Source organism: Trachinotus anak, unplaced genomic scaffold, assembly GCF_046630095.1.
Source record: "Trachinotus anak isolate AG129_WGS33_773 ecotype Australia unplaced genomic scaffold, CSIRO_AGI_Tana_v1 ptg000002l, whole genome shotgun sequence".
In the NCBI taxonomy this organism is placed as follows: domain Eukaryota; kingdom Metazoa; phylum Chordata; class Actinopteri; order Carangiformes; family Carangidae; genus Trachinotus; species Trachinotus anak.
The window spans coordinates 23,129,842-23,155,486 of NW_027273853.1; the positions used below are offsets into that span (position 1 = coordinate 23,129,842).

Sequence of the window (25,645 nt, forward strand, 5' to 3'; positions counted from 1 at the left end):
CTTCTGGGAATTGACAGTGTCTTCAGAAGGACATTTTATAAATTACTCTTCACTAAGTGGAACTGTGTAACTCTTGGCCCAGGACAGTCCAAAAACTTTTTTTTGGTTGGCCCTACAATGTGAAATTGTCCATGACAGGCTTAATAGTTCCTGTAATAAGCCTTGTTTTACTGTTCACTGAACCAGCCTTCTCACATGGCCTTGGGCTCTTCCTGCTTGGCTAAGGTCAAATATAAAACCAACCCCCGCAATTCACCTGAAACTACAGAATGGCTCCATCACCTTGACACTCCAACACTGACTTGTGTAAGATAAATCAGCCACTGAAGGAAAAGACTTTGTACAATCTTATTTAAATATAGCAAAGACCATTCTCCCATTCTGAATGGAGTTGCCAGTTGCCAGCGACAGTGTTGCTCTGGCTGCATACAGACCCAGAGTTGCTCTGTCAGTAGGCAATGGGAAGGCAACACCTGGAGGGTTTAATGAGTCTGGTTACTATCAGTCTTACGATGATGGGAGCAGTGTAGCATCCCAGGGCTCTGATGTTCTGACTGGCTATGAGACTCTGGACTCCCCGCCACACTATGACTTCTACGCCAACACAGAGGTGTGGGGCCGTCGGAGACGCTTCAGACCATCTCTGTACCAGCTGTACGCCAACCCTGAGGTGAGGATTGTCAGCCTGTATGCTCTGTTCAGATTACCTACAATTTCAGAAAGAATAGCAGAAATGCTGGATGAATATTTGTTTAACAAAAAAGTGAATTTTTGTCCCTAATTTTCACTGACAATAAATCTCAATCTCATGATATATTAGTTCGATGCAGGTCATGATCTATCTATTTATGACTTGGCAATATTTGCTCCATTTTCTAAAAACAAAAATGATTTTAGTCCAAAGATTCTGTTGTAACCTGTTATGTCTAATTGAAAAAGTATCAAGTTTCATTGTTTGTTGCTGTTACAAAGTTTGCCCTCTAACATGTTGATGTTGTCAGTATCTCTGCAAAATCTAGAGGAACTATTGAGCTCATTTCACACAGATTTTTTTTATGTGCGTCACAGCAAAGATGTGCAGTCTGATATTCAAAGAAAAGAAACCCTAACAAATATCATTGCTACCATGTCTGGAGAGGTATTTCTCATCTGTTGCGTTTGGGTTTTTCATCTTATGTGAACTGAGGGTGTCATACTCTCTACGGATTAAAAAGCCCATTCAGGCAGATTTGTGATTTGGAATTTTGGCTTGTATAAATAAAATTGACTGAACTTGTCTTTACTAGGATGACTCCAAACCTCCCATGTACGGAGAGACAACAGGTGAACAGATGGAAGGAGGAGGCAGCTCTGAGGAAGACGAGGATGAGCTAAAGGAGCCACCGCCTGAGCCTCCTCGCTTTGGCTGGGTACAGGGAGTCATGGTACGTACGGTTAGGCCACTGTGAGTTTTAGAAGGTATAAAGCTTAAACAGCAGCAGCTTAAATGCTGATATTCTGTAAATAACTTTAAGAAAAGCATTTGAATTGTAGACTGTGTTGTTCTGCCATTTAAAAATTTTATTGAGAACCTTTTATGAGCCAAAAAACTTGCATATATTCAATATTTCTCTCAGATTTTGTTTAGCTTTGGTGAAAAGCTAAACTGAAAAAATATCTGGATTGTCATTGTTGTGCCATGGAACTCAATTTTACCATTAAATACTTTATAGCATCTGCAATTCTTTAGGTAGCATTTGATATACTATTTACTTAAAATACTTTTTTCTCCATAATATAATATAACAAGATTTTTTAATATCATCCTCAAAATCTCTCATTTTATTTTCCCCAACATTCACCCAAATGCAGTTGTATAAAATCCAAGTAATAGAAAATTGTACTGCTGGAAGAAATAAAAGAATATCAGTAAGCTTGAGTAAGTAGGCTACAAGAAGGCAATTTGTAAGTCAACTTACAAATTATTGTATCATCATAGTTTATGAGGAAGCTTGCTTACTTTATAGTAGGTTATTGGTTAAGTATAATGAGATTTCCTGGTAAGAGCTTTTTTGGGGGGGGGGGGGGGGGGGGGGGGGGGTGATCAGCAATAAATCATACAGTCGTCACAACAAAGTCAGAGAACCATGTTAAAAACCATGTGAGGTTAGAGATGCACATAAGTTTACTTTTCAAAATCCTGGCAGAGAGTAACTGTAAAGATTCATTAATCAGGTCTAATGTATTTCATTAAATTCAGTCTGTCTATCTTGTAGATCCGTTGCATGTTAAATATCTGGGGGGTGATCTTGTACCTGAGGCTGCCTTGGATTACTGCTCAAGCTGGTATAGGTATGTCTAATAAAAAGTCACTTTATCCTGTGGAAGCCACACAGTCTGGCTCACAGTAATTTTCTCTCTTTCTATTTATGTCTCCACATCAGGTCTGACCTGGGTTATAATCCTACTATCCTCTTTGATAACTGGGATCACAGGCATGTCTGCTTCAGCCATTGCCACCAACGGCAAAGTCAAAGGAGGTCTGTTCACCCAGTCATAAGTGTTTAACAACATGGTGAAGTGGGCAGTGCTTCTTTTTCAGCTAGGTGCTTTATTGAAAAAAGTCTCTAAATCTAGGCTGTAAACATCCTTCTAATAGAAGCTGAAGCTTTTATTTTGAAAGAGCAACCGCCAATGGGGAAATTCCAACACTGAGCTGTCCGACCAATGATGCAACTTCATGATTCAGTTAGGTAGCATTTGGCTGACCAATGGGGTAATTTGATCACTCATTCATTCATGGACAGGACTGTTGCGTTTCAGCCAGAAATGAAAAACATTCTGTAAAGAATTAAAAAACATGTATGAATCACTGTCATACTATGTCTGATGCCTTTGCGTAACATAGAAAGGATTACTATCAAGCAAACCCCTACCTTTTATTGCCAGTGATTCTCGCTACTCCCTCCCCCTTTATCTTCAGGTGGGACGTACTTCCTGATCAGCCGCAGCTTGGGTCCAGAGCTGGGTGGATCCATTGGTCTGATCTTTGCCTTTGCCAATGCTGTAGCTGTGGCCATGCACACCGTAGGATTTGCTGAGACTGTTACAGTCCTCATGCGTGTGAGTAGGATACTGCATGTTGTTGGTTGTTGTTGGTGGTTTATGCTTTCTCTTCTCTTCAATTCTCTTCTCTTCTCTTCAATCCCTCCTGAAATTCATCAGAAATTTCTTCCTCAGGAAAATGGAGCTGTCATGGTGGACAGCACCAATGACATTCGCATCATCGGCGTCATCACTGTCACATGTCTACTAGGCATCTCAATGGCTGGCATGGCATGGGAATCCAAGGTTAGCTCAACCAAACATATGAGGCCTTAGTTAACTCTCATGGTGGTTAATAAATAGGATGGAATTCCAGCTCTATGAGTACATGCATAGCCCATAGGCTTGGCTATTAGTTTACCCCATTAAGCTGTCATGACCGGCCACAAACCCCACTGCAAACACCCCCAAGGTGGTTGCTGCAGCACAAGTTCAGCCCCAGCAAAAACATGAGTATATCCAAGAGCAGACACGGACACAAACACACATCACCAATGAGTCTCCTATTCCCTGGAACCACCAAATCATTTCATGGCACAAGTCATTGTGACATCCCTTATTTGCAGAAGTGCTAGGGACAAGTCCGTGGGTGAGGTAATAGATTAGTTACCTTGCATAGGATGAAGGTCCTCATTACGGGCTAGAATCCCGAGTACAGCTACAGGAATAGTACCACTCACAACATACTTAGTAAAGCCTGGTGTAGCTACACCATGTGCATTGCCCTGTCATGGGTTGCCTCTTTCCACTCCACTCATTAGTTATTACGTAAGCCATTACTTATTAATTTAGACTTACTTATAAGTCCACTTATTAGTGTCCAAGCTCACTCCTGCATGTAAATGTCTGTATCAAAATATTTACTGTATACTCTGCCTTCCACAGGCCCAGATTCTGTTCTTCCTGGTCATCATGGTGTCATTTGCCAGTTACATTGTTGGAACGATCCTTCCTGCTTCACCACAGAAACAAGCCAAAGGTTTTTTTAGCTACAAAGGTGACGATTGAGTCATGTCAGAGATTCTTGTTGCCCATGCAAGTTTCCCTTGTTCAATTATAAAGTGAAACGATTGTGTATGTGTGGTAGTTTTTACACAAACCAAGGATCACCAGTCTTCTTAACAAATTATGAAAATAAACACTTTTGATATGATGATGAGCTGTCCAGTAAACTGACTATTTCTCAACAGCGGATATCTTTGCTGCCAATTTTGTGCCCAACTGGCGGGGAACAGAGGGCAGCTTCTTTGGCATGTTTTCCATTTTTTTCCCCTCGGCCACAGGCATCCTGGCAGGAGCTAACATCTCTGGAGATCTGAAGGTATGTCAGACCATTTCTTTCTCTCTGCCTCATTTTTTTCCTGTAAAATCATGACTGAGATTGTTATTGTTCTGCCTGCTTGCCTCATGTTCCTGCACATATTGTACATACATATTCTTGATTAACATACAGTATATATGGGAATTTATTACTCAGTTTACATGCACTCTAAAAGGCCTATGCCCTATCCTTCCCAGAATCCAACAGTGGCCATCCCCAGAGGAACACTGATGGCTATATTCTGGACCACCTTTTCCTACCTCATCATCACTGCTACCATTGGTACTGTATGACCATGCCAGCTAGCAAATCTGTATTTAGACGTGCCTTTCCCTTTTACTGCGAGCTGGTCATCAAATCCCGTTGTTGATAATATTTTATATAATGGCTAGTTCTGTGTACATTTTTCTTCATACATGGTTTCTTACAGTTCACAGTTTATTATTTTAAGCCCTTAATAATTTTACATGCTTGTGTCCATGTTTGTTTCCTGGATCCTGGATCCACAGGATCCTGTGTGGTACGGGATGCATCTGGCATGTTAAATGACACCCTGTCTCCCTCCTCATCCAGCGAGGATTGTGTTGGTTTAACTTGTCAATATGGATGGGACTTCAGCGAGTGTATCAAGAATAGCACATGCACCTATGGCATCAGTAACTACTATCAGGTCAACACAAGTACACACATACACATACACACACACACACACACACACATTCACTCATGAAACAAGAATGAGTTAAGTATGCCTTTATTATTCCATAGAAAGCCTTGATAGACATTGTTTTTGTCTAATAAAATATGAATTCTGAGTAATGCAGTCCTGCAGTCGTTGAAAAACAGATTCCTTCTGTTGCCAGCCGAGGGCACCAAGGCATGACACTGCCTCAGTCTGCTGTCAGTTCACAACACTGTCTTTGGCTGTTCTGTCATTGCCAGAAGCAGAAAATACACAAGTAAAACACCAACAGCTACAAGCCAACACTAATGTCATTCTGCATAAATAACTCCCTCCCACCCACTATGTACAAATCAGTTACATTAACAGTAGGTCATCTTGTACACAAACAAACTGTTTCTCCCCTGGTGGAAGAGATTAGCCTAACAGGTACATTTCTGTCTCTAGTCGATGAGCATGGTCTCAGCCTTTGCCCCTCTCATCACTGCTGGTATATTTGGAGCAACTCTATCCTCTGCTCTAGCCTGTCTGGTGTCTGCTCCCAAGGTCTTCCAGGTACATGCACACATTATGTTTATGTTAATATGTTATTTCTTTACATATGTCAGTGCCACCTCATCCATCTTCCTGTGTCTGTGTAAACACATGCTTTTCTTTTTTATTTTCTCTGCTTCTCTATGTTAAATTTTCTTATCTTCCCTTTTTTTTCTCTTTTTTCTGGTAGTGTCTCTGTAAGGACAAACTCTACCCTCTCATTGGCTTCTTTGGCAAAGGTTATGGCAAGAATGATGAACCACTCAGAGGCTACCTCCTGACGTACATTATTGCTGCCTGCTTCATTCTCATCGGTGAGGCTTTGAAGAGAATCTCTGGACCTTAAAATTGTCCAGTAGGAATATTTGCAAAGTACTAAATGCAAAAAGAGTGCAAGATGCATCACATATGGAATGGTATGGTGTCATTGTTACCAAAGAGAAGACACATAAATATAATTATTTTAGTTTAATCCTCAAGATTTCAGTCCCTGGTTGATTTTGCAACAGCTTTATGTTACCATGGTAACATTAATTATGTGATTGCTGGACAACAACTACTTTGTGAGAAATAAAACAGAAGAACAACTGGTTACAGCAGGACCATGTGCAGCATTAAGTGGAGTTGGCAGCTCACTGTGGCTGTTTCACAATAAAATCCACCCCATGCTTTGCAGTTATACACTTTTATTGTGAAGCAGCAGTAATAGGGGTTATCACTATAGCTCCGTACAGCATCTGGAGAGAGAACAGTAAAGAGTGAGGTTGACAGTATTTGACTGACATTAAACTGAATTTTATAATGTAAATACATTAAAGTGCTACTGGAGAAAAATGTAGATCGTTAATAGTGACCAAAATAGGTTTCTGACCTCATGAAAATCTTGACACTAGACGAATGGGAACCATCATTTTCTTAAATTCTCTCTCTTTTGCCGAGTGTCTTTCCACCAGCTGAGTTGAACACCATCGCTCCAATCATCTCCAACTTCTTTCTGGCCTCCTACTCTCTCATCAACTTCAGCTGCTTCCACGCGTCAATCACCAACTCACCAGGTAGAAAGCTCGGAGATGACTATGGGTGGATGGATATGAATGAATATCCTAACAAGAAGGATGAAAGCCTTATTGACTAATGCAAAAAAATAATCAATGAAACAGAAGAACTCTGTTATGAGAAAACAGAATTCCTGGTAGACGTGTGTGTGTGTGTGTGTTTGTGTGTGTGTACAGGTTGGCGTCCGTCCTTCAGATTCTACAATAAGTGGCTTTCATTGCTGGGTGCTGTGTGTTGCGCGGTGATCATGTTCCTGCTGAATTGGTGGGCGGCCCTCATTGCCTTTGGTATTGTCATCTTCCTTTTGGGGTATTCACTCTACAAGAAGCCTGGTAAACTCACACACACTCACACTAGTGTCACAACAAAGAGCTGTCCCCCTTTACTGCGTCCTTTTAACTCTGCCGCTCTGCTCTGCGTTTAGCTGTAAACTGGGGCTCATCGATGCAGGCGGGTTCCTACAACATCGCTCTGAATCAATGTGTAGGCCTCAACCACGTGGAGGACCACGTCAAGAACTACAGGTTGGCAAAGACGTAATCGCACACATCTGGAAGTTGGATTAGATGTAAAATAAAATATGACTTTGTCCTTGTAACTTTTGTTGACAATGATGCACTTTGTGATGATTGTCCATATCATAAGGAAACAGCTTTGATTTTACAGCATCTTTAATGATCAATCATTGCAACATTATGGTGTGTTATACACCATATTGGTGTGTTACATAAAAACAGAACGATATATTAAGGAACAAAAGTTAACCATTGAAGGTCAGGACCAAAATATATGACATCTAGGGCATAAAGGACTCACAGCATCACTTTCAGCTGACTTATCATCAGATATCTTAAACCAGGTCTGCAGAAGCTGTTGACGAAACTGCTCAACAGTTTACTGATTACGCTCTTCTTTCAGACCACAGTGTTTGGTCCTGACAGGTCCTCCCAGCAGTCGTCCAGCTCTGGTGGATCTGGTCAACTGTTTCACTAAGAGTCTCAGTCTCATGATGTGTGGAAATGTGGTAACTGTGAGTACATCGCAGCATTAAAACCCTCAGTATTGGCTGGATAATTTTATCTCAGGGTTGATTTTTGATTCACACGACCAAACGTATTTTTAAATATTAATATTTCTGAAATCGCATTTCTTATTTGACCCTGTATTTTTCAGGCTGATTCCTCCACAGCAGTACTGGAGAAAGCAAGCAGTGACAGGCACATATCCTGGTTGAACCAGCGGAAGGTCAAGTCATTCTACAGAGGAGTGGTGGCTCCAGAGCTTCGGTCAGGAGTTAACATGCTGCTACAGGTGAGAATTACACCTCATCTATTCTCTTCTATCGAACCGTCTCAATCAGCTGAACCTCATCTGTTGCACAATACCAGCTACAAGTTTCCGTGAACCCCAGCTTTTCAATCTGGGAAAGAACGCTCAAGTAGAGTTCAGCTCTTGTGGTAACCAGTCCAAACCTACCGGGAGCAGGTTTTGCTCAGGATCACAGATCAAGTTATGTTATGTTGTTATGTTTCCATGGGAATCAATGTTTCATCTTTTATGAAATTCACTGCTCCTGATCTGAAATTGTTGCAAGTAATTGGACTGATAAAGACGGGGTTAACACAGCCAGTTGGTAACCAGCTACTTTATCCAGGATAACTCATGTCAGCTGACTGTTCTTCTTCTCATGTTATTGTCTGTTCAACAGGGGGCAGGGTTGGGTCGTATCAAGCCAAATGTTCTGTTGACGGGTTTCAAGAAAGACTGGCGCAGTGACACACCTCAGGCTGTACATAACTACATAGGAATACTGCAGTGAGTACAGTGCGGATGAGTACACATATTCTGTGTGTGTATGCCTTTGAACTCTTCATCTGAGCATGTCTGCAATAAAGCTGTCAAATCAAATCAGCATTAAAAACCATGACAAACTGAAACTTGATCACAGAAAATGCCACCCCAGCCAGCACACAGTGTGTTCATGCACCTGTATATTCATGTATATGTGTGTTTCAGTGATGCATTCGATCTACAGTACGGTGTGTGCGTGTTGAGAATGAGGGAGGGCCTGGATGTCTCTCATCCATCTCAATCGTACGGTGAGAGCCTCAGTTCAAACCAGAAGAGAGCACATTGAGAGTAAAATCATTCACTAAACTCTAAACAATGTCTATATCCGTTTGTCCAGAGTTAACAAGGGGCACGGTGGGAAGTGCGGTCCACATTTATCCATCAGTTAAAATTATTGACCACAAGTAAATGTACACAGCAAATTCCTCTGTTTTTATTTCAGTCAATCCAGGCTTTGATGGAGGACAAGAGAGTATAGACACCATCTCTGCCCCTTCATGCATTCAAGCAAAAACTACAGGTTTGTATCATATTATTAGGATTTATTTATTTTGCATGTAATGGCATCTTTAAAAAATCTTGGTTAACTTTTGAATATTGAAACTTCAGTACCCAGAAATCCTACAATTTGATGCCATTAAATGTTCTCTGTACATAAAAAATATGTTTGCAGCTTCTCTCTCCATTGATCCAGAGCCTCAGCCCAGCACAGTGTTCCAGAAAAAACAAGGGAAGAAGACCATCGACATATACTGGCTGTCTGATGATGGAGGTATGATTCCATCTTCATCCATCTATCACCTCCACCTTTTCTTCTCTCAAGTTTATTACCATAGGTTTCATCATCACTGTGTTTATGTGTGTGTGTGTGTGTGTGTGTGTGTGTGTGTGTGTGTGTGTTTGTTTGTGTGTGTGTGTGTGTGTGCGCACTCCACCAGGTCTGACCCTGCTGCTGCCCTACCTGCTGACTCGCAGGAAGCGCTGGGCCAGATGTAAGGTCCGAGTGTTCGTGGGAGGAGAAGCAGACAAGAAGGAAGAGCAGAAAGAGGAGTAAGCACTTGGATTACTTCCCAATAATTCATTTTTCTACAGTGTTTTTACACATTGATTCCTTCATAGTAACAGGATTAAATTAGTCCTTCTATAAAGTTGACAGTTTAACTTGCATGGCAGTGCAACAACAGGTGTAACTAAAACTGTTATCAATGACTCACAGCAGAAATAAGCTGTAAACACAATACTGATCTATTATCACCTGAAAACACTGAAATGCCTAACATGTTCATAGTTTCTTTTTTACAAATTCAGCAGACACAACATCAGCATTTATTTTGAGTTATGTATTGTAATGTAATGAATTTAAGTCCTGTTTTCATCTCCACCAACTCTTGAGAAAAATATCTGGCTCATTAGCTGCTAAATGTTCCACCTGGTAGACGCCAACTGCTTCCGTCTGCCCTGTGGTGCTTTGCATGTATTACACCATTTTTTTTAGAGCTTTTCTTGCTGAAAACAGCTGGCTGTTGTGTCTGGAAATGATGCTGGTGAGAGCTGAGGGTGAAGCAGTTAAGATGCAGGTCTTGAAACCAAAACAATGAGCTTAGAGGCAGTATAAAGATGAATGAAGCTGGAGGAAGGGCAGAATTGTTGATCATTTTCAATAGCAGGGGCCTGGAACTGCCACACCTACATTGAAAGGAATGCAGTTTAATTAATGTTATCAGATTTATCTGTGTTTTTCCAGCTAATTGACTGTGTTGAATTGAATTAAATTAGTACAGTGATAACAACTTTCTTCTTATCTTTATTCAGGGTTTTGGCACTGATCAAGAAGTTCCGTCTTGGTTTCCATGAAGTTGAAGTGCTTCCTGACATCTACCAGAAACCTCAGCCTGGAAAGTAAGGCTTGTATTTGAGATTAAAGCTGGGCAAAACCCCAAATGCCAAGGGCCCACAGAGCCCTACAGTGTTTCAATTGGTTTGTGCTACTTTTATTGAACATTTGTTTGTGAATTTGCACCACTAAAACACATTATCTGACCTTGAGGCCCAACAAAACCTTCAGGTACCTCAGATGCGAATCCTAAATACATATGAAATATGTAAGAGGAAAGGGTGGTTAGTAGAGGCCCCTAGCAGTTGATTTGATTTGATGATAAACTAAATCTAGATGGCTCTTGGAGAGCATAAACCCTGTAAATGTTAGCATTTTTAATCAAGCCACCATGTCTGTCTGACCAGTGTTCATCAGTTTGAGAACATGGTGAGTCGCTTCAGGCTGGATACAAATGCCAAGCAGGACTCTGAATCTGTGCCACCAAGACAGCAGGAGGAGCCCGGGATGATCACTGACCAGGATTTAGAGAGGAACAAGACTAAGGTCTGGCACATATCCACACACACTCCAGAATTACCAGAATTACACACATTTATATACAGCACATGCTGAAATCATTGGTCAGTTGATAATGTCTTAAAATTGTGAACCTCTCTGTGGAATTCAGTCTCTCCGTCAGATCCGTCTAAACGAGGTTCTGCAGGACTACTCCAGAGAAGCTGCTCTGATTGTTGTGTGAGTAATGTTTCTTTAAAGGTCACGGGAGTGCTACTTTCTTAGAAGGCAGACAATGCAGAGTAAAAGGAGTGGTTTACAAATGCACCACTCCATTCTGTACAAGTAAATACAAGTTAAGTACAATCACTTTACCTTTAAAAGTTATCATCTGTGGAGGTTTTGAACTCATTCTTAGTCAAACACAAACTGTTCAACTCATTAAATCTCCTTTGCTGCCTCCTGACAGCACCATGCCAGTGGGGAGGAGAGGGGTGTGTCCAAGTACTCTCTTCCTGGCGTGGCTGGACATCTTGTCACGTGACCTCAGACCCCCAGTGTTACTGGTCAGAGGAAACCAGGAAAACGTTCTCACCTTCTACTGCCAGTGAAATGTCTCCACAGGTCTAACGCACCTATAATGAAGAGAATTATTATCCTGACATTTTCATCTTGGCAATGCCTTGATGGCTACTAATGATTATCTAATCTTGTATTTAAAGATTGATCCCTGTATATTATATTGTTGCCCTTTAACTCAAAATCTTAATGATATACACGTTAAATTAAGTACTGCAAAAGTCAATCACTGTTCAAAATTGAAGTAATTACTCATTGTAAAGATTTATTTATCTAAATGATTTGTAATATCATGCACTTATCTGCAAATAAAATGTTTTGTGTCCTTGCCTTAAATTAAATTTATGGCACAGATTAACACAAAAATTGATTACTTTAGTTAAATGTGATTGTTATTATTAACATGTGTAAAATAATGTTTACAACACACAGCACATAATAGCAGAGTCCATGGTTCATTTCTGACCATGGACCCTCATGTCATACATGCTCTCTCTCCCCCATCTTTCCTGTCTGCCTCTTCACTATCATCCGGCAAATAGAGGCACAAAAATTATAAAGAAAGGCTTGTTATAAGCGTGTGATGTAACAACCTTGTTTGTGCGTACATGCGTGGGTGCGTGCGTGTGTGTGTGTGTGTGTGTGTGCTGCATATTCACTAATCATAAATAGAAGGGGCCGCCCCCCTCTAAGCCACTCCACCTGTCTCAGTTCTCTCATTAATCAATAATCTGTTTGCTGATAATGAGCAGTGCCAGTTTGTTTGTGCACGTTGGTAAAAACATTCATCTTGTATATATGTCTCTCCAGAGTTGTTGACTGATAATTTACTTTTTCAGAAAATACAGAACAAACGTGGTTGATACTATCATGTTGTATCTCCTTATATACGCCCATAGTGTGGCATAGCACCTGGCTTGCTAAAGCGTCCTTGAGACCCTGAATTCTTATCAGCACTACAGGTGTGCTCTTGAAACAGCTTGGCCTTTGCCCTCTCTCTCAACCCCACTCTCCCCATAGACTATGTCTTCCAGTAGAGTATTGTTTTGTATCAGACTCAACAGAAATCAATGTATCATCACTATATATAGTGTGCATATTGCAATTAAATAGTGAGTATGACAAACTGGTTCACACATTGTATTTCAGTATTAATCTGATGAAGCACTATGATGTGTCTTACTTTTATCATCCAAAACTCAAGTCTCAAGTTTGGTCTAGTTGGATTGTTATCTTCGATCTACAGTGTAATGCTTTATGTCACTACTTTTTTTGAGATGGCAATTCTGTGAAATCATCTGTAAGTCACTTTACAGTTCATGTAACATGACTGACGCAACTGCAGCAGTCAAACACATTTTTTGTTGTCTAAAAAAGATGGTAAAGACAAAAGCTCTCACTCTGTTTCAATTATCAGAGACAGTAGACGTCAACCATTGAAGAAAATTTACAGGTACTAAGAGTAATTATATATAATAAATATATATTATAAACTATATAAACGATTGCTGACATCTATTGATCGTGAGGATTATGGTGTTGGTATGGTGCACAGTTATGTAACATGTACAGCGCATACGAAAACAATGTTCGTGCAGGTTGTGTTAGTAAAAGTTAGCAGTTCCTTACCAACTCCATTGAATTAGTGTGCCGGCTAAGATCCTGACAGGGCTAATTTGAACAGATTATAATCTGATAATTCCCTTTTACTTATTTACGTAATATCTTGCGCGGTCTTTGTGTGTTTATCATTCGTTTTGAGGAAACCTAATAAAATGGCACTTGAGTGAGTGAGCGCTCTTATCAATACACGATCTTCGCAATTAATAATTAATAATTGCGCATGCGCGCCGGGTGACGATTCCGTGAGCCTCCACGTCAGAGCAGGACCTTACGTAGCCAATCAGGAGCGGCCACCGTGTGTTTGGAAACAACATTGCTCCTCGTTAAAGTCCCGTTTGACGGCTCGCAGGCTCTGAGAGAGGAGGACGCGTCTCGGAGTCAGCTGAGCCTCGCAAGTTTCTCTTTCGACGGGACAATTTGCGTCGCTTTTCTTCTTCTCTGTCGACCGACTGAATCTCCAGGACTAAACTAACGGGTGTAATTCAAGCGAGGTGACGGTTACAAACCTCGCAAACGAGAGAAAGAGGTTAAAAAAAAAAAAAAAAAAAAATGGATGTGGATTCTCAACAAAAGACGATTGCTCTTCTCATAAAAACGCCCAACCAGGCTCAGGAGAACCAGATCGTCGAAGGCGTCCATCTGAACTGGACCGTACAGGACCTGAAAACGCGTTTGTCGACTGTGTACCCCACCAAACCGGTGAGTTTTTATGAGAAGTTAGCAGGCTAGTTAGCAGGCTAGTTAGCAGGCTAGTTAGCAGGCTAGTTAGCAGGTAGCAGCTAATGTCAGCGGAACTAACGAACGGCTAGAGGAGGTGAGCTAACTGACTCAAGGAGGCTGCTGCTAGTAAACAGCTGTGTGCTTCCTCAAAACCTAAACAAGTATGCGGGGTTATGAGGAGTGATTTAATATTAACTTCCTTCTCGCCCCGAAGTGTAAATGGTGTAGCTAATGGATGTATTATTTAATTTAATTCCCTAAAACAACAGACAGAAACTATTTATGGGAAAATGGTGGAGAACGGCGTCGAGTCATATGCAGATCTGCGGTCTCTGGCAGAAAAGTAGTTTTTTATAGTCTGTTAAAGATCCTCTGAGGCTTTGGCGGTCCCAACATGCGGCGACACAGAGCAGCTGTTGCATGGCAGAGTGAGCTGCACCCGTTCTCATCACAGAGTTAGCCAAGTGCCTGCAATCTTCAGCACATTTGGCTGCCAAGTTTTATCCTTCTGAGAGACTGCAGTGGAGCTAGTGTCCGTGCAGGCTGCAGCTGAAATGACAGCAGACAGATGTGTAGAGGAGGATCTGTGCTTCAGTGACAAAGAGAAGATGCAAATGCAAAGTGCACAGACGAGGTGGGGCCAGGAAGTAGACTGTAAAACGTTTTAGTCCAAGTGACAAGCCAGGTGTTGGAGTACAGTTAATGATCAGTGATCATGTGACAATGGTAATTTAGTCATTACCTTCTGCTGAGACAAGACTGGGTCACCAGTATTAATTAATTTGCGTCTCATCTGTAGTGCAGGTAATGTTTAAACAGAACACATAAAGACACAATTTACTCAAAGCAGGTTTTAAATTTTAATATTATATATAATGTTTCTTTCTTTCTGACTTAGTCTTCATTTTACTTTGTTTTGATTGCTACCAGCATAAGTTTACAAGCTAGTTTTGTGAAGAGCAGCATAACACACCCAAAAATCACTTCTTCTTTTTTTTAACTATCTCTTTTATAAATAACTTTTTTTACTATGTGTATTTACTTTTAAATGTGTGTTCTGTATTCCCTGAGAGCAGCCGTACTTTAAATTACTTTTGTTGCATATACATACACCTGCCTTGCTGAATCCACCAAACACAAATTGGTCTGAATTTCCCACGCAGCGGCTAGGTCAATACAGTTATCGCTGGCTCTGTGGAAAATTCCTTGAGGTTGTTTCACACCCAGAAACTTCACCCAAGTCAAACAGCTGTGAAGAAGTGTGAAGTTATTTTATGCCAAAAGTTTTACTTAACATAACCTAATAGTTTCTTTTTTTTTCTTCAGGCTGTGAGTGATCAGAGACTGATCTATGGTGGTAAACTGCTGCCCAACCATCTACACATTAAAGATATCTTCAGACAGGTATGTGTAAAAATATGTTTGTCTGTTTACACTTTGTCCTGGAAGTTCATAATAGTTTTGACATATAGTAAATGCAAAAGCTCAAATCATTGAGCACCACAAGTTGATTTCCCTATGTTATTATTTACACCTAAATAAACCTTGTGCAGTCTAACAAATCAGGGTAGACTAAAGATTGGAAACAACTCTCAGTAAAATGCAATGCTGTTCAACAGCATGGTAAATTACAGCCTCCTGAGCAGCCATAAATTCATTGAAAACCTCTCTAAAACAGTTCAAACTGACCCAAACTACACTTTGTGAAAGTAAGATTTATTACAGAGACATTGAATTAGACTGCATTAGCTTTAGCTGGGTGTACGAAATAAATTGGAATCTGAGTGTATATGGCTTTGTGCTGCTGTCATATCGGCGACAAACTGGCTAGAGAGAGACTCACCAACCTTAGTCTCATAATAAAAGGCCACAAAGGATCTCTGTGGCCTGTGAAAGGGTTGTTGTGCTCTACGGCATATTTCACAAGAGGTTTAGTATGAGAGTCCCTGTGGAGATTCATATTGCTGCAGATGAGATAGTACCAGCTGTAAGACAACTCCAGCACAAGAAAGCATCCAACATCCATGAAGAGGATGAAACACACCAGCTGAGGTCTTTGGCTCTGTTCAGAGGCGTGCGGCATGTAGTGTGTAAAGCATTCAACATCCTTTGAAAGATAACTGCTCTCAAACTGTGTGGACTCAGTGTATCCAGAACCAGACTGTTTGATCTGATCTGGCTCCATGTTTTACTGTTTTGTGGATAGAGTAGAATATAAAGAAGTATTTATAGAGCTGTGCAGTAATCACATTGAGATAAACTACCAAAAACATTTGGGTGTCAGCATGGCCTGGACTTTATTGTCATTAGGAGAACGGAGGAAATACGATCCCTCTTTTCCTCTGTGCTCTCCTCTGTTATCCATATCAGCCTCACGTTCATTGTCAGCTCCAAAAGTCTTTGTTTTGTGCTTGTTTGGAGAATGTGTATTTTGCCATGTAGCTTTTCTAATCAGGCATTTATTTCCTCTCAGACGGACTCCATTCCAACACTGCATCTGGTGTTTGCTTTTAGGAATCCACCCCAAAGACCACTGGGAGCTAGACCCAAGGTGAGATGTGTTGACATTTAGGAAATTCAACTTTCCTGAGAACCAAGGCAGTGTTTTCATTAAAAGATTTTTTTTTTTCTTGAAAGTGTCTCACTGGAAATTCAGTGAATAGATGGACATTATGGATTTTTCCATATACCTTAATTCATGTGAGAAATGTTCTTTTTACCCCCAGGTTAGGGACAGCTTGGTTGTTATATGTAATTATATTGTGAAAATGTAATTTCGTACTCAAGGACACTACAGCAGTAATCAAACCAAGAGGTCACATATCAACATGTCAGATTCTCTTAATGAACCCAATTTAATGGCTGAAATAAGTTTTGTTTTGAAAGATTAGACCATTCTAAAATCATTTAGAGCAACTTTACCCTGGACCTCTGATGCTGTTAACAATCAAGTGCCCCTAATGAAACCTGAGTCTTTACTGAAACTCCTGCTGGTTATATTTTTAAATTGTGAGGCCATATGAGCAGAACAGTTTGGTTTCAATTTGTGTTCCAGTCAGCAGCACGGAAATATTAGATTAGCATACTGGGTTTATTTCTCACATTCACCTTCCTTATGTGGAGTTTATTAGTGGGTCCTTTTAAAAAAAGCACTAGTTTCATTTGAACATAATTTTACATAGTTATAAGACAAGTTAAAAGACCCTGTTTGTTGAGTATGCACTGATAAGATATTATTTCTGGCTGTATTTCACTCAGATTATTTTTGAGCAAGGTTAGTAGAAAGCGACAGGTTTCGGTTCTTCATCAAATGACATTGTCCTTGTAGGTGAATGTGAGTTGTTTTTTTTTTTTATATATATATAAAATCTGAAAACATTTTTGGAGACAAAATCTTTGAAGCATGAGAAAAACATCAGCTTCATAGAAGTGTAAAGAAGTTTCAGGCAGCAGGTTTAGTCTGGTGACTCACAGGTGCACTTCTTCACCCCTTTATCATTAGCGTTCTACCATGGAGTGGAAATGTTTCACTTGAGTTGTCATCCGGCAAAACTCAGCTCCAGTACTGAGAACAAAGGTACAGCTAAAGATAACTCCCTTTAGTTTCACAACACTTTCAAGTGTCCCGCTCTGCTTAAACTAACGCTACAAAACCTCAAGGTGGTAAAAAAAGATTTCTGCGGATCAAACAGAGGTTTTGTTATAGTATTGACTGACGGGCACTGTTCAGGTTTTTAACAAATTCAAACACATCTCTACCTTTACAGACCATAGAAACAGAACCAAGGCCCATGGCAGCCTCCGCTTCACCCAGTGCCAGCAGCTCCCCCACAGTCCAGAATCCTAGCACACCAGAGCTGAGGCAGAGGAGACAGACCCCTTCAGCTTCAGCTGCTGCCCCAGCACCTCCACCATGGACTCCTGCATGGCCTGCTGCTGCAGTGTAAGCCATAAAGGAGGAACTTATGTATCTGTTTAAGTGTATGACCAGAGATGTTTCAGCAGTGGGATTGTCTTTAGGATATGTTTTCATAACAATTCAAATAAGTCAGCTTTCAGTGAGAAAAGGGTGCACAAAGTCAAATGTTACAAACTTAAATAGTCACATGGAATCTTCAAATCAGATATCTGTCAAATGTACTTCGTTACATATACAACAGTGCAGCAAGCCTGACACTGAGTTTCCATGTGCACTGACCCTGTCACCATCTGAAGTCACATTCACTCTCACTGAAAACTCAAGTGCACGTGACTGAGATCAGATGCACACTCAAGGAATTCACTGTGAGCTTTAATCATGTCTGTTGTTTTGTGTCAGTGTGTGATAGAATACAAAGTGATGTACAGTATGCTTTTAATGGATGCAAACATACTTGTTTACAATTACCAGTAATTGGTGAACCCTTACTGTGCATGCAGCCAATTGCCTCAGGGAAGTGAAAGAGAGCATGTCGAGCCATTATTGAAACACACCCTGGTCCCCTAGAAAGATGTCTAAATCTTTCTAGGTGACAAAATACCCTAAATACCCTCATCAGATATATAGAATGTGTTCGTGCGTTCATTGTTTTTTCAATTGCTTGCACTTCGTATTGTAATTCGACAACGGTTGCAGCGTTGAGTTGTGGTGTGTTAATGGTCTCTGTGTGATCTTGTGACTGCAGGCCTGGAGCACCACCGATGACTCAACCAGCCTTTCCCACTTACTCCCTGTACAGCCCTCAACAGCTGCTGTGGCTCCAGCATGTCTACGCTAGACAATATTATATGCAATAGTGAGTTTTCATGTTTACACTTAATTCACTCTACTTTCCCATTGATATTAGTCCCTAATTTCTTGTAGTCTCTGTGTTCTGACGCTGACAGTGGTGACTCTGTCTCTAGTTCCTAATGATGTTTGTTTTGTTTTCTGCCAACAGCCACGCAGCTTTGGCAGCGGCAGGCACTGTCCCCTCTGCACCAGCTTCATTCACTGGCCAGTACCCTCCTGTTCCTGCCCACCAAGTACCTGTGCCAGCCCCCTTAGCCAATCAGAACCCCATCAACAACCTGCCAGCAAATCAGAACCCAGTGCAGGACGGAGCTTTCATCAACCCGGGAGAGGCCAACCAGAACATGCGGATGAACGCGCAGGGCGGGCCTGTAATGGAGGACGAGGAGGACATAGAGCGCGACTGGCTGGACTGGTTGTACTCCGCCGCGAGGTTCTGCGTTCTGCTTATGATCGTGTACTTCAACTCCAACCTGAGTCGCTTTCTGCTGGTGATGAGCACCCTCCTCCTTATGTACCTGTGAGTCTAACCTGTTTGCATTCCACCAACTCCAACCACCAAACTTAGCTGAACCGCTTCACCGCACTCTTGTTAGTTCAGTGACTTACTAAAAGCACTCTGCCTCCCTCAACCTTACGAGCCTTGATCAGCTGTTTGTGTTGGCATCCAGTGCCTCTCCTGAAAGCAAGGAAAACCCTCAAATTCACCACTCTTGTCATTTAAAGCAATGCAAGGGTCTAAAAGGAGGCAGGGTTGTTTAGGTCCACTAGAGCCTGTCTTTGTGATTGTGAACAGCAGTACACCACATATGATACTGTGTAATTGGAAATGTAACTAGGAAATGACCTGAAAGAGAAGTATAGTAGCACACCCAGTATATGCACTTAAGTTTGTTCTTTTGCATCACTTAACAAACAAAATAGCTTCTGGGTGACTGTGTGTACATACAGCCAAGCCTTCAGGATCTGTACTTTTGAGCTTCATATTAGAACAAACAGCAGAGCTCAAGGAAGAGTAGATGTAGAAAGTAGATGTGAGTATATGCAATAAGAGACTGCACTATTTGCTGACACAGGGATAAGAGGGGAAAACGGCTCTGAAACTGCAAGATGATTTATTTTGTGGACGTGTCACTGGTTCCTTTTGTAGAAATCAAAAACAAGCAAAACCACATACAACTCAATCCCAACATGTCATTTCTAAACACCAATAATGGAATTAGTTAGTTACTTCCTCATGCTGTGTGAACTCCACAGAAGAAGCACAGTCCCTGCTGCTCAGCTTCTGTCGGAGCAAGAAGTATTTTTTCCTTTGAACTGAGACTTGGTTTCTAATCTCTTGATATTTTATTATTAGTGACTGGAAATAGCTTTTTATGCGGATAAGAAGTCAAGTCCATACCGACTGTTTTCTTTATTGGTGAAAAGAACTTGTGCTTCCCTGTCAGTATAGGTCTCAGTTATGTCAGTATGGATAAAGTCTCTTAATAATAGCTGTAAGGAGTTACTGTGTTAGTACATACATAACGTAGTTTTAACGTCTCTTGTCTGTCAGTCATCATAGTTGGTTTGTTTGACTTTGTGTCTGTGCACTACAGAAGGATGTGGTTACTTGCTTCCTTTAACTCCAGTTTCCTCTCCTCATCAAAGTATTTTCTGATTTGTATTTTCTTCTTTTTTTTTTTTCTTTTTTTTTTTAATAGGAAGTGTCTCAATCTTTGATAAAACTAACTTTGATAAACTTTCTAGGGAAGCTAGTGAGTAATACAGTTATGAGCCACTACAAGCTAATGTTTAAATTTGCCAGGACTGATGTTAACTTAAAGGATCAAATGATGTGCAACAGCATTTTTTATTTGCATTTTGTTACTTTCTGCTGCTATACAGTTTATAGCCATTTGACTTATTGTTAAATACTTGATAATACATTTTCCAAACCTTTGTAAATGTATCATGTATCAGTGTCTAACACTGTTCACATGGACATTTGACAGTCTGAATTTTGTCCCTAAATCTAACTTTTATAAGCTAAATGATATTGAATGAATCATTTTACCTTGTGTGGAAAATAGTGAAAAAAGGAATAAATATCAAAACTAAGATGTAACACATTCAAGACAAGATACACTTTTGACAAAGACAATGTATAATGTATAATCTTCATTCTTTTTTTTTTTTTGAGCTGTTACTTTACTTGAAAGTCAAACATTTTTTTCAAATGTGGGCGGAAAAAAGTAAATATTTGAACTGTAAGGATCTGTTCCAATTTAAAATTTACAGTCAAGAGCCACATTAGACTGTTTGAAGTAGTTTGCCTTGTGGTCCAGCAGAGGGCACTCTTGAACTGAGCATCGTTCCATGCTGCCCCCTTTGTTTACCATTTCCAAGTCCCTGTTACATAACCTTTCATGCTCACACGTGCAAACACATACAGTGGAGTCCAAACGTTAGAGACCCAGAGAAAATGTACTGCTTCTGCAAGTCCTAAAACAAATAAACAAAAATTTAAGCCAAGAGATGAAAGAGATAAACTGTGTGTTTGTGTTTGAAGGATGTTGCTATATACATTTGACTGATTATCATTTACCCAGCAGCAGTTTGAAGGTTAATGTTTAGAGACATTTAGAGTATTTTAGTATCTTTTAGCTCAGTGTTTTGTTTTTACAGCCTACAATAAAAAAATTTTTGGGTCAGTCTCAACACACACTCAGTCTCAACACACACCACTGGTGTAAAATGCACTGAGTTTTCTGATCCACCTGATTTCTCCTGATCTGTGTGCAGTTGAGAGATTTGTCAAGTTCATCTTATCAACAAGCATCTGCCTCAAATGGCTGTAAAAGGCTGGGTTTTAGTTTACAGTGTGCATTCACATGTATCGCTTTTTTCAAATGAATGTTTTTTTTGCATGACTGCCTGTATTTGATAATGGTAGGAGAGGAAGTAACAGGAAAAGCTGAGGGAGGGGACGTTCTGATTATGTTGTGTGTGTTGAACCATTAGGCCACCAGAGCAACCCATAAACTTCTTTTTGTCTCCTGTTTTTCTCGTCCACAGGCACACTGCTGGTTGGTTTCCCTTCAGAAGGCCTCAGGTTCAAAGACCCAACCCTCAGCAGCCCCCTGAGGTCCAGCACAATGAGCAGAACGAGAACAGGAACCATAACCCTAACCCAGTAAGAAACCATCTCCCAGATGATTACTTCTTATTCTTTTAAATTTAACTAAAGGTTTATAACTCCTTCAGGCGTACTCATCTGTTAGTGATGCAGGGCGTCTGCTTTGATTGAGTCTGGTGTGTCTTCATGTATGTTCCTATTAAATGTACCAGAGCACTCCTATGGAATCTTAATTTATTTAAAGCAGCCCAATTAAACCGGCTCATTGATCTGTATTTGAAATGATACACTTTGGCTGAGATTTATCATTTTTGTTGTAATATAATTTCCTTTCTCTTCAGGTTGGTGAGTTTGCTGACAGACCAAGGGAGGAACCTGCTGCTGCAGCAGATGGATCCGACGGACAAGGACCAATGACAGCAGTTTTAGTTCCTCCTCACAGGGTGTCAGTGATGTGGACGGCCTGGGTTTTCTTCAAAACTTTCTTCTCCTCACTCATACCTGAGGTTCCTCAGGGTGTGGCCAACTAGCCACCTAGGACAGATGACTGACAGAGACAGCAGACTGTTTCAGTGGGGAACAATAATGTGTTGTTTGAAACGTGGGTGGAAGGACAAGGAAATGTACAGAGCTGTCAACTCAAGGAGAAAGAAAAAGAAGGAGTTGTATGCAAATCAGCAATGTCAGGGTCTTCCCAACACAATCTTGGACAATAGTGCTGGGAACTCTTGTGTGAGATTGCTCAAAGTTAAACACCAGCAAAATAAAGCAGTGCCAAACCCTTGGATTGCCAAAAATGTGGAGTGGAGACAAAGGACACAACAGACTAGAAACAGATATCCTGTAAATAATAACAAATTGTTCAATGGGATCCCAGCTCTCCATTTGACCAAGCGTCTACTGTCTACTGATTGTTGGTTGTTAGCCCAACCCAAAATCTTTTTTTTGCTTTCAGGGCCTTGTAAAACAAGTTAAGATACATGCATGGAGCAGTAGATGGCAGCTGAGGGTAACAAAACAAACCTCTTTTCTGACACTGTTGGATCACTGCACCTAAACCGTTTTTTTTTTGGTTTTTTTGTCAGGAGGTTTATGTACACTGATTCCTTAGGATTTGAAATCAGCGAGTCACAATTCTGACTATCCAGGGACAGATTTATATTTTCAATATGAACTGTCAGTGCATAGAACCTGTATTTGATTACAGCTGTTAATGTAGGACAGATGTTTTTAACTTTCAAACAGTGTTTCTGCCGGTGGTAGCAAAGAAAGGTCAAAGTTTTGAGCTGAATTTATAGGATTGAAGTACTTGACTCTGACAATAATCTCTGATAACTGATAATTTCAAGATGTACAATTTATTTAAAAAAAAAAAAAAAAAAATTTGTCTTGTTTATTGGTTTAGGATTCAGAAAGTATTTACAAATACTATATTTAAATTTCTCAAATTCAGTTGAATGCAGAAAACAAAATACATGATGAAAGTTCAAATATGAACATCCAGGCTACCGGGACTTGTTATCAGTTAATTTTCAACATTAAGTACAGATGATTTCTTTTTTATTATTTGGCCTTTCTTTACTCCCATACAGTCACTGTACTGAATATTGAACAACCTCCATTCTAGCAAAAACTGACCATGACTAGTAAACAAAACTCAAGTAGGAGAACAAAATCCAACTCATGACATCTTTATTTTCTGCCAAATCATTGGGTACATTTTCTGTACAATAGTGATGTTGGCATAGTTTAAAAAAAAAAAAAAAAAAAAAAAAGTCAAGTCTTGTAAATATGTGTTCACTTTACAGCAAGCACTTTACAACATGTATTTTATGCAAGCTTCTTTACTTATAGAAGGGTTATGATTTATTATTCTTCACTTGAAGATTTCTAATATAAATATGAGGCATATGGGGCTCAGAGTTTTTCTGACATGGAACTCAGTTAAAATTACAGGTCAAGTCAAAAATCCTAAACAGATAAAACATGTTAAAGATAAGATCAGTGCTATTTAAATTACATTAAATATCGCTTTACAAGAAAATGTGTTTGAATTATTTATATGTCAAAAACTAGCTGTAATATATATATATATAAAATTGGGGGAAGTTTACTTTTCAGCTTGTGGGAGCTCTCCATTGTGTTCTCTTTGCATCCACTTTGTTGCCTTCTACTATTTTGCTGTCATTCAGTTAACCTTCCCAATTTAAAACAAAATGCGGTATAATGAAACTGCTCCATATCACCTTTACTGTACTTGTTGTATTTAAGCTTTTCTATGTTATCATGCTGATGATAATACAGGTACAGGTCACTTTACTCAAGTCTTTAACATTGTGATGTTATGCTGATGTGTGACTTGAGTCCCAATGAATTTGTTTTGTGTTTATTAACTGATTATAATTTTTGTCTATAACTTGGAATAAGTGAGTTTAACTGAGTTTCACTATCTCCCTTCAGCAATGTCACTATAAAGGTGGTTTAATACACCTTTCAGCAAACAGGTGAGACGTCATTCACGTCTTTCTGTAATCCAATTCATTTTGCGCTCTGCATTAACTCCTGCTGTAACGTTAGCACTCTGATTCCCTTTGGGGAACGACGGTAGTCTGTGACATTAGTCACCATGTAAATTTGGGAATTTTAATGTTTAAACTTGAAGAGTTTCTTTTTTTTTTTTTTTTGTCTCTCTGTGAGAATTGCTTATTGATGGATGCTGCAGAATGAATTGTGCGTTGAGGACTGACAATAATGGATGCAATAAATTTTCTTAACTTTAATGGCTCCTTACTATGTTGATTTGTTCCAGATGTGGTGTATCAGGACAATCTTTCTACAGATTTCAGTACAAAGAGCACAACAAGAGTTTTTTGACCCCATGTTTAAATGCAGGGACTCTCTGAAGGTCATATCACCATAGGACACACCTGTGCTAACATTATGACCTTAACAACACTCAGTAGTTGCACTGGTCTCACTACAAATACAAGCAAAGTTTGCTACTACAGTACATCCACATGCTTATGCAGAACTCCCCAGTTTACCTGTGTGTGTTTTCAAAAGCTGTCAAATTCTACCTGACACAGCACTGATGTCATATACTCTCTAATCATCTTACAAAGTTACAGCCAACTCGAGCAACATTAGCATTCATTTGGAGTTGTGTTTGTGTCCATCTGCAGAGTAAAATAATATTTTTTTTAAAAGTCCCTGGAACTGATGACTCTGTCACTATAAGTGAAGCCTTTCACATTAAACTTTTTTTATTTTATTTTCAGTGACACACTTACATGGCTGAGAGGAGAACTGCTGAGAGGTAATTAAATGGTGATACAGTCTGAGGAGCCAAATCACTTCAGGAAGGTTTATGTGAGGTCTGTTATAGCCAACAACCGTGATCTAAACTGCCAGCTTGCTGAATTTCCTTTTTTAATTTCCCCAGAGGTGACTTTGCAACTGATAGAGTGTATTAATGGTGTTGTCTCCTTCCTCCTCCTCCCCCCTCCTCTTGGCTGAATCTGGGGACCTGCAGCCAACCACAGTCCATGTTTCGTTTATAACAATGGATTTTTTTTTTTCTTTTGACATCTTTGGTCCCCCATGTATATGGGGTATATATATATATATATATATATATGTTTGTATATGGTTCTCACAATGGCCTTTTCAGTTGTTGTTAGTGTCGTTTGCTTACACTATACTTACCGCTATACCCCCCCTTCCCCTCACCAAGCCAAACTCATCAGGTTGGAGGTTTGGAGGAGAACAAATAGACCCATTAATATCTAAAGGACACACCACCAGGGAGTGAATAGCTCATGTTACAGTGAGCCTGTTTGTCTAGTTTCACTCTGAGCCAGCACTTGTTGAAAGTGAGTCTTTGTTAAGGGAAAGTTGGACATTTTCATAAAACCTACAACCTGGAGTTTTAGAAATCTAACATATTTCCACCTGTGGCATCTGTTCAGCTGTTC

The 25,645-nt window shown here is 40.1% G+C and overlaps 2 protein-coding genes and 1 long non-coding RNA gene across 5 annotated transcripts; 2 read left to right on the top strand and 1 right to left on the bottom strand.

The window, feature by feature from the left end:
- The first annotated feature begins 69 nt into the window (after window positions 1-69).
- Window positions 70-11,846, top strand: slc12a3 (solute carrier family 12 member 3). 2 transcript variants are annotated; one of them, XM_071506764.1, is made up of 26 exons: window positions 70-670; window positions 1,287-1,424; window positions 2,256-2,331; window positions 2,424-2,519; window positions 2,963-3,102; window positions 3,220-3,330; window positions 3,970-4,081; window positions 4,275-4,405; window positions 4,603-4,687; window positions 4,915-5,075; window positions 5,535-5,642; window positions 5,812-5,935; window positions 6,575-6,676; window positions 6,854-7,009; window positions 7,102-7,201; window positions 7,596-7,707; window positions 7,851-7,988; window positions 8,386-8,492; window positions 8,694-8,776; window positions 8,971-9,048; window positions 9,223-9,300; window positions 9,467-9,578; window positions 10,341-10,427; window positions 10,770-10,908; window positions 11,033-11,100; window positions 11,330-11,846. In XM_071506764.1, the coding sequence occupies exons 1-26, from the start codon at window positions 386-388 to the stop codon at window positions 11,469-11,471; spliced, it is 3,069 nt and encodes a 1,022-aa protein (XP_071362865.1). In that variant the 5' UTR covers window positions 70-385; the 3' UTR covers window positions 11,472-11,846. The 2 variants fall into 2 exon arrangements, with proteins under 2 accessions (XP_071362865.1, XP_071362858.1); XM_071506757.1 differs by having other exon boundaries at window positions 73-670; window positions 9,202-9,300.
- Window positions 5,942-13,379, bottom strand: LOC139637865 (uncharacterized). Of its 2 annotated transcripts, XR_011694704.1 has the most exons (5): window positions 13,069-13,379; window positions 11,236-11,495; window positions 9,490-9,509; window positions 6,493-6,695; window positions 5,942-6,358 (listed from the first exon to the last, which is right to left on the bottom strand). It is a non-coding gene; the product is annotated as an uncharacterized lncRNA (long non-coding RNA). The 2 variants fall into 2 exon arrangements; XR_011694703.1 differs by having other exon boundaries at window positions 5,942-6,695.
- A 32-nt stretch (window positions 13,380-13,411) lies between these two features.
- herpud1 (homocysteine-inducible, endoplasmic reticulum stress-inducible, ubiquitin-like domain member 1) lies at window positions 13,412-24,451 on the top strand. The gene is made up of 8 exons (XM_071506773.1): window positions 13,412-13,761; window positions 15,109-15,186; window positions 16,256-16,333; window positions 17,550-17,725; window positions 18,447-18,557; window positions 18,702-19,073; window positions 21,611-21,728; window positions 22,013-24,451. The coding sequence occupies exons 1-8, from the start codon at window positions 13,612-13,614 to the stop codon at window positions 22,199-22,201; spliced, it is 1,272 nt and encodes a 423-aa protein (XP_071362874.1). The 5' UTR covers window positions 13,412-13,611; the 3' UTR covers window positions 22,202-24,451.
- Window positions 24,452-25,645: the final 1,194 nt, after the last annotated feature.

Excerpts from the sequence above, each read along its gene's own strand:
- slc12a3 (XM_071506757.1), top strand. The coding sequence starts at position 386 with ATGGAGTTGCCAGTTGCCAGCGACAGTGTTGCTCTGGCTGCATACAGA. Across the intron at positions 2,332-2,423 it reads TACTGCTCAAGCTGGTATAG|GTCTGACCTGGGTTATAATC; the intron begins GTATGTCTAATA and ends TCTCCACATCAG. Across the intron at positions 5,643-5,811 it reads CTGCTCCCAAGGTCTTCCAG|TGTCTCTGTAAGGACAAACT; the intron begins GTACATGCACAC and ends TTTTTCTGGTAG.
- herpud1 (XM_071506773.1), top strand. The coding sequence starts at position 13,612 with ATGGATGTGGATTCTCAACAAAAGACGATTGCTCTTCTCATAAAAACG. Across the intron at positions 17,726-18,446 it reads GCATGGCCTGCTGCTGCAGT|GCCTGGAGCACCACCGATGA; the intron begins GTAAGCCATAAA and ends TTGTGACTGCAG. Across the intron at positions 19,074-21,610 it reads ACCCTCCTCCTTATGTACCT|GCACACTGCTGGTTGGTTTC; the intron begins GTGAGTCTAACC and ends TCTCGTCCACAG.